Source organism: Sander vitreus, chromosome 9 (assembly GCF_031162955.1).
Source record: "Sander vitreus isolate 19-12246 chromosome 9, sanVit1, whole genome shotgun sequence".
In the NCBI taxonomy this organism is placed as follows: Eukaryota; Metazoa; Chordata; class Actinopteri; order Perciformes; family Percidae; genus Sander; species Sander vitreus.
Window position 1 is genome coordinate 13,469,390 of NC_135863.1, and position 7,159 is coordinate 13,476,548.

Sequence of the window (7,159 nt, forward strand, 5' to 3'; positions counted from 1 at the left end):
ATAAATGTCAAGATGTGAAGCAACTCCTTCCTCATTTGTGCTGACACTTGCATTTGCAGTAATCAACACAACTTTGATTCCTGTTCAACTACTACTAGAAATCTATTTTGTATAAATGGCATTACTTTTAACTTTATTCTCGTGTGTTCAAAACTTTTGTTTAACAATGGCATACTGATGTCTGTTTCGTCTTTTTTTTCCCTCAGGTAACGAGTTTGATTACTTTGCCAGGATGTCAGCTTACAACTGCTCTTTTGATCTAATGGCTGAAAAAGATGGCTGGCTTTGTCCTCCTGGGGAAAAGTGTGTCAATTCGACCTCTGGCATGAACAGAAGCCACATTGATCTGGATGATGCATGTCTGACAGAGGAAGAGTACCTGGAGAAATATCTGGGGCCTCGTCGATCATCTGTGTTCCTTCCCATCTGCCACATCTACCTGGTCATCTTCCTGGTAGGTGTGGTGGGGAATGTGCTGACATGCACTGTCATTGCACGCAACAAAGTGATGTGGACGCCAACAAACTACTACTTGTTCAGCCTGGCGGTGTCAGACCTGCTGGTGCTGCTGCTCGGCATGCCATTAGAGCTGTATGAGCTGTGGCAGAACTACCCCTTCCTCCTGGGGAAGGGCGGCTGCTACTTCAAAACGTTTATATTCGAGACTGTTTGCTTGGCCTCTATCCTCAACGTGACAGCGCTGAGCGTGGAGCGCTACATTGCTGTGGTTCACCCGCTACGCGCAAAGTACGTTGTAACACGCACCCATGCCAAGCGGGTCATACTTACAGTGTGGGGTGTGTCGGTGTTGTGTGCTTTGCCGAACACAAGTCTGCATGGGATTGCCGTCCTTCACAGTCGCGCTACTAGCCCTGCTGGTAACATAACCGTGGAGATCCCTGACTCAGTGATCTGTACGCTGGTAAAACCACGCTGGATGTACAACCTGACCATCCAGATGACCACCTTGCTATTTTTCATGCTGCCCATGCTTACCATCAGCACTCTCTACATGCTTATCGGGTTGCAGCTGAAGCGAGAGAAGATGCGTCAGACACTGGAGGCAAAGACGGGCTTTGGACAGGACAGCTTCTGTAGCGTCCGATCACAGCAGCAGAAGGCACGTCGCTGGCAGGTCACTAAAATGTTGTGTGAGTATCAAACAAGTCTTCTACTTTAATCTTACCCAGAGCTCACCTGTAAGCAAACCTATTCATGGGACAAAGAGCCCAATCGATAGTTGAATTTTTAGGCCAAAACCAATATTTAAGAGTTTTTATAGATTAGATGAGCAAATTTCTTTGTGATATAAGGGGCACTATCTTGAAACATGGGTCATGACCGAAAGAACAAGATCCAGGGTACAAGCGGCCGAAATGGGTTTCCTCAGGAGGGTAGCTGGCATCTCCCTTAGAGATAGGGTGAGAAGCTCAGTTATCTGTGAGGAGCTCGGAGTAGAGCCACTGCTCCTTTGCGTCGAAAGGAGCCAGTTGAGGTGGTTCGGGCATCTGGTAAGGATGCCCCCTGGGCGCCTCCCTAGGGAGGTGTTCCAGGCACGTCCAGCTGGGAGGAGGCCTCGGGGGAGACCCAGGACTAGGTGGAGGAATTATATCTCTAACCTGGCCTGGGAACGCCTCGGGATCCCCCAGTCGGAGCTGGTTAATGCGGCCCGGGAAAGGGAAGTTTGGGGTCCCCTGCTGGAGCTGCTACCCCCGCGACCCGACCCCGGATAAGCGGATGAAGATGGATGGATGGATGGATATCTTGAAACAAATCCCTGCCAGATGGAATCTCATAGTGCTCCTTGTGAAAGATGTGCCACTTCTTATTATGGATGCATGTTTAAAACTACTTCTGGCTAAGCCAGCTGACTTTCTGTTGGCTCCCTACATAGAAATCTCTGTTTAATTTTATATTAGGCCATATTAAGTAGGAAATGTAAACGTTCAGTTCCTCCCGCTGTCTAACGGCAAGTTTAATGAGTGAAAATATTCTAAATATAGCATACACTTAAACAATTAATGTTTTTTTTTTAAATGGGCCTTTTTTTAAGTGGCTTAAATATGCTTTTTCTGCAGCCCCCGTCCACATAGTACACTGCTTAGCTTCTGTGCCAGTCCTCCTGTCTGCTTCTCCAAACTGGGGGCATGCCGACTGCCATCTACTGTAGATAATACACTGACTTTGGATAAGTAGCCTACCCCATACAACCCCACTTCAAAAAATCCAAGCTGTCCCTTAAAATAATGACAGAAATATTGTGAACCGAGTTGGACAGCTGCAATTTTCTAAAACTGTAGCGTTGACGGGAGACACTCCAGCTCTCTTTGGCTCCAGCTGACCAATGGCTGGAGCCAAACATGACTGACGTCATGACGCAGAAATTACGTAGTGATACTGTAGTAAAACATTTGTTATTATAATTAACTGAAGGGTTAAAAAAAAAAAACATGCGCCGATTTAAAATATTGATGTCAACGTCATTGATTAAGCAGACTAATCGCGGCAGCCCAATGTAATTACAGTGTTACTCCTGAAATAACACTTTAATAAGATGCAGCTGCTGAATCCATTTGTATCATTGGGAATAAACAAATGAAGATTTTAGACTTGAACATTTTGTAGATATTTTCTGTGAACACTGCATACTACTGTATAACAGGGTTTGACACAGACTCTCATATAAGCCTAATGACGTAGCCCACATGTGCTTTTGTATCACTTAGAGGTGAAGGTGAAAGCAGTGAAATGTAGAGGTGAACATCTTTCATGGTGCATAACATTGAGGTATTTATCAACTTCTGATCTACTGTATATAATGCTATGAAATGTAAATGCCTGGATGCACAGGTGCAGATGTTGAGATAAAAATTTCAGTCTACTTAAGGTTGTGTCTCGAATTCTTCTCAGAGACATCAATACACCTCTGGGGTTATCACATCCTTATTTCGGGCAATGTTTAGTCAAGAAAGTACAACATTTAGAATCCTGTTTTCTATCGTTAAGAAGGTCAGAGTAATCCATGAAGATTGTCATCAATATGGCCAAAAAGGTTGGAAGCTGAAAGGTCAGAAAAGCACAGAGAAGGAATGCAGTTCAAATACCAACAGTCTGTAACTTCTTTTGATGATGACACCATAAACAGCTGCTGATGAGCTGTAGGGAATTTCTGTCGGCTCCTGGGATGAAACGTGTATAACTGCATGAATTTGGCTGTTCAACTAAACAATCTTTCTGGACAAATAAAGGTAAATACAGGAAATTAAGTCTGTGAAAATGTACTGCAAAATACTTTAAAGTATCATATAAATAATTTGTAAACACTACAATACCACATAATCTTTTTAAAACCTCCCACAACTCCCTATATTAATAGTCAAAGTCATGCCATATACTGTACTACTGTTATGGTTTAGGTATTTTGCTTTGCATTTTGTTCTATTTCTGTTGCCTGTGTGTTTATTTCTGTTTCTGTCTCCTGTGTTGTGTATTTGTTCTGTATGTATTCTGTGGACTGTTTATTTTGTTGTGTATATTTCTGTTCCCTGTTTTGTATTATGTTCTGTTTCCTGTTTTATTTTGATAGTCTAGTTTTCTGTCTTGTCGTGTCTTGTTTTACTTCCTGTTTTCCCGCCTTTTTTGATTATTCTGTCTCTCCTAATGTGTTTCACCTGCTGTGTTACCTGCCCCTTGTTACCCCAGTGTATTTAGTCCTTGTGTTTCCTTTGTCTGTTGTCAGATCATCTTGTGTTTTGCCCGTCCGTCAGTTTGTGTCTGTTCGTGCCCTGATAGTTTGTATGTGTCTGCGTCAGCTCCCGTCAGTTTCCATGCTTCCCGTTTCTTCCTGTTTTTTTAACCTTCTTGGTTTTTTTTGGATTCCTTTGGATTTTTCTAGTATTGTTTTTTTTTTTGCCTGTTGCAGCTCACAGGACTCCCTTTGTTTGTTTTGTGTTTTTTCAATAAATCCACAACTCCAACCTTCTCCTGCCTGCTTGCCTCTCCCTGCATTTGGGTCTTCTTTTCATAAAAGTGCTTTACATGAAAACAGATTAAAAAATTAAAAACAGATTTACATGAAAACAGATTAAAAAATAAAAAACAGATAAAATACGAGAAAAAAAAAAGTTACAGTGCAGTATAAGAAATTAAACATTGAAGAGCAGTTAAAACAGTTAAATATATAAAAGCAGATCAAATAACTTTCCAGGACTCAGTGATCCAGTTTTTGGAAAGCCAAAGCTTTTTGACCAATATGACAGATATCTCAAGCAGTCCGGTCCATACTTTCTAACCATCTCACCCACTATGGGTCCAGATGTGTTGCACGGCTTTGAGGTTTCATTCCCCATAGTTACAGAAGCTTTTCCTTTAGTATACTCTTATCATTTTCGATGTGGTCGTCACCGCAAAGCTTAGTTCTTTTCTTCGGCAAACCTTGCAAAACCCAGTACAGCCCTGCAGACAAAAATCTCTTAATAGTCCAGAACGTGTTCTTAAACTATTTTATTTCTTCTGCAGTCTGTCTCTAAATAGTCAAGAACTCGCTCAGAGTGTTTATAGACTATTTTTTTCTTTTTAGGCCTTCTGCCTAAATTAGTTAGTTACTTCGACTAACTTTTGACCAGCCCAACATCTGTCTCTTCTGTCAACTATTGTCATGCCTGCATCAGAGAAATAATCAGAGATATGTCCGTTACTGCAAAAGAGTGTCACCGGAATAATCATAAATTCAATTATATTATTTGTTTTAGGAATTTCTCTTTATATGTTTATATAGATTGTTATACAGTGTCAACAATGCTTATTTAAAGAAAGGCAACATCAAAAAGATAGGTCTTCAGCCTTGATTTAAAAGAACTGAGAGTTGCAGCAGACCTGCAGTTTTCTGGGAGTTTGTTCCAGATATGTGGAGCATAAAAACTAAACGCTGCTTCCCCCTGTTTAGTTCTGACTCTGGGGACAACAAGCAGGCCTGTCCCAGACCACCTGAGAGGTCTGGGTGGTTCATAGTGTAGTAGAAGATCAGAAATGTATTTTGGCCCTAAACCGTTTAGTGATTTATAAACCAGCAAAAGTATTTTAGTTAGTAAGGATATTTCCTTTTTGTTTACTGCCATTTTACAAATAAATTATTCATGGATGTAACAAGCCTTGTTTAAATCAGTCCCTCCAGGATTTCGTGGCCTTTTTTTGAGATTGTTGCGGCCCAAAACGCCAGATTTCGCGGGAGCTTTTGTAAATAATTGCGATAAAAGTTGCGATGTCTTTTGTATGTTTTTTTGCAATGAAGTTGCGGGAGACAGTGAAAGTTGCAAAAAAGTTTTTTTTTTTTTGTATAGTTCTTTAAAAGGAAACTTGTTTTGGGGAGAATAAAACTACTCTGGGCTGAGTTTTCCTAGTAACCTTACAAAAAAGGCTCAGGATGCTGCAAATGTTGGTATAATATGAAAATGGCTGGTGGATTTAAGACAAAAAAATAATAATTTATTGAATGAATCAAATTTGAACATATCTGTCAGTGGCTTGTTGATCTTTACATTGTTAGTTTATTTCCTATTCTGGCCTGGGACACACATTCATACGGTTTGATAAAGTAACGTTAGTTTTTGGACTTTAACTTATCATTACACTTACAATAACGAGCGTAGCTGTCCTCAATTTAGGTCATTGTGTCGTCTCATCTCCTTTTTTTCCTGCATCCACCGTGTGTGTTGTTTGTGTGTGTGTCTGTGTGTGTGCAAGCGTCAGTCGCGGGGGGAACAGAGCTGCAGCCCCGCCGCTGCAGAGAGCCGACAGCCAGGATTGAAACGGCAGCAACTTTTAAATCGTTACAGCATACATTGATGTTTAATACAGGTTGGCAGGACGGTCTGAAATGTTTTGCACGGTCTTTCGCTGTACGTTTTGTTGGTAAATGAGTCACACACACGTGTCGTCTTCATATCAAAAACAAGGAAATTATCAACCCGTTCTCGCTCCCGCTTGGTCATTGGCTCTCAGAGTGTATGTGGGACTACTGTGATTGGTTGAAGTCGCGGGAAACTTCAGGTTATTGGTCAAATGTGCGGAAAAGTTGCGGTGATTGGTCAAAATTGCGAGTTGCACCAAATTCGCGGTGAATGGTTGAATTTGCGTGAATTGGCGCGATCGCGACATCGCGAAATCCTGGAGGGACTGTTAAATGAAAATCAAACTTTGACAAACTAACTTCCTTGGAAATGGAACTGCATCAATATTTGCTTGTTAGAGACAATTGCTGAAGTGGGCATTCAGCCCTAACAAGCTGATGTTCGGTGTTTAATCCAGCAGTTAAGCTCTTTTATGAGGGCCACCACAAAACCAGTAGGAGGGATCAGTATTGGGAACAGTTATGTAAATTAAAGGCTGTGCGCCCAGGACAGATATTTTCTGCATCATTGCAAGACAGCCTAAAGAGGAACAATTTCATTGAGAGCAGAGAGAGCACATTGGCAACATCAATCACTTTACTGCTTTTAAAATCTCCTCTACCCATGTCCCCCATTGTCTCTTCCTCTCTCTTGCTGTTTTTCCAGTCGTTTTAGTGGTGGTGTTTGGGATCTGCTGGGCCCCGTTTCACACTGACCGTCTCATGTGGAGTTTTATTATTGACTGGACTGACTACCACCTAGAAATCTTCCAGTACGTGCACATCATCTCCGGAGTGTTTTTCTACCTTAGCTCAGCAGTCAACCCAATCCTGTACAACCTCATGTCAACACGCTTTAGAGAAATGTTCAAGGAGGTCATGTGCCATCGGCCACATCACATCACTCCCAGAAAACACTCGCTCAGTGTCACCCGGGTGACGCTCCGCAGCACCCTGAGTGATGTGCCGCTTAGCAACGGAGCCGCTGTTGTTGAAGTTGAGGCAGAAGAAGGAGATGTGAGGATGAAAAATGAAACCTGTTTTTCGTGTTAAAAACTCTTAAAGGGTATGTCAAGGGGGACATACTGTATTGTTGGTAGTATGGCATGGTGTTTCGAAACACCATGCCCATGCATCCATCAACTGTCATCAACATCCACATTAAACAGGTTCATCAGCTAATGATGAATATGAAATATAATGAACATGATAATGAAATAGGGTGGACCAATGAATATAAAAGTTGGTCCAAGCCACAAAGCGGTTGAACAC

The 7,159-nt window shown here is 41.8% G+C and overlaps 1 protein-coding gene across 1 annotated transcript; it reads left to right on the forward strand.

The window, feature by feature from the left end:
• The first annotated feature begins 232 nt into the window (after positions 1 to 232).
• Positions 233 to 6,940, forward strand: nmur1a (neuromedin U receptor 1a). The gene is made up of 2 exons (XM_078258138.1): positions 233 to 1,151; positions 6,555 to 6,940. The coding sequence occupies exons 1-2, from the start codon at positions 233 to 235 to the stop codon at positions 6,938 to 6,940; spliced, it is 1,305 nt and encodes a 434-aa protein (XP_078114264.1).
• The last annotated feature ends 219 nt before the right edge of the window (positions 6,941 to 7,159 follow it).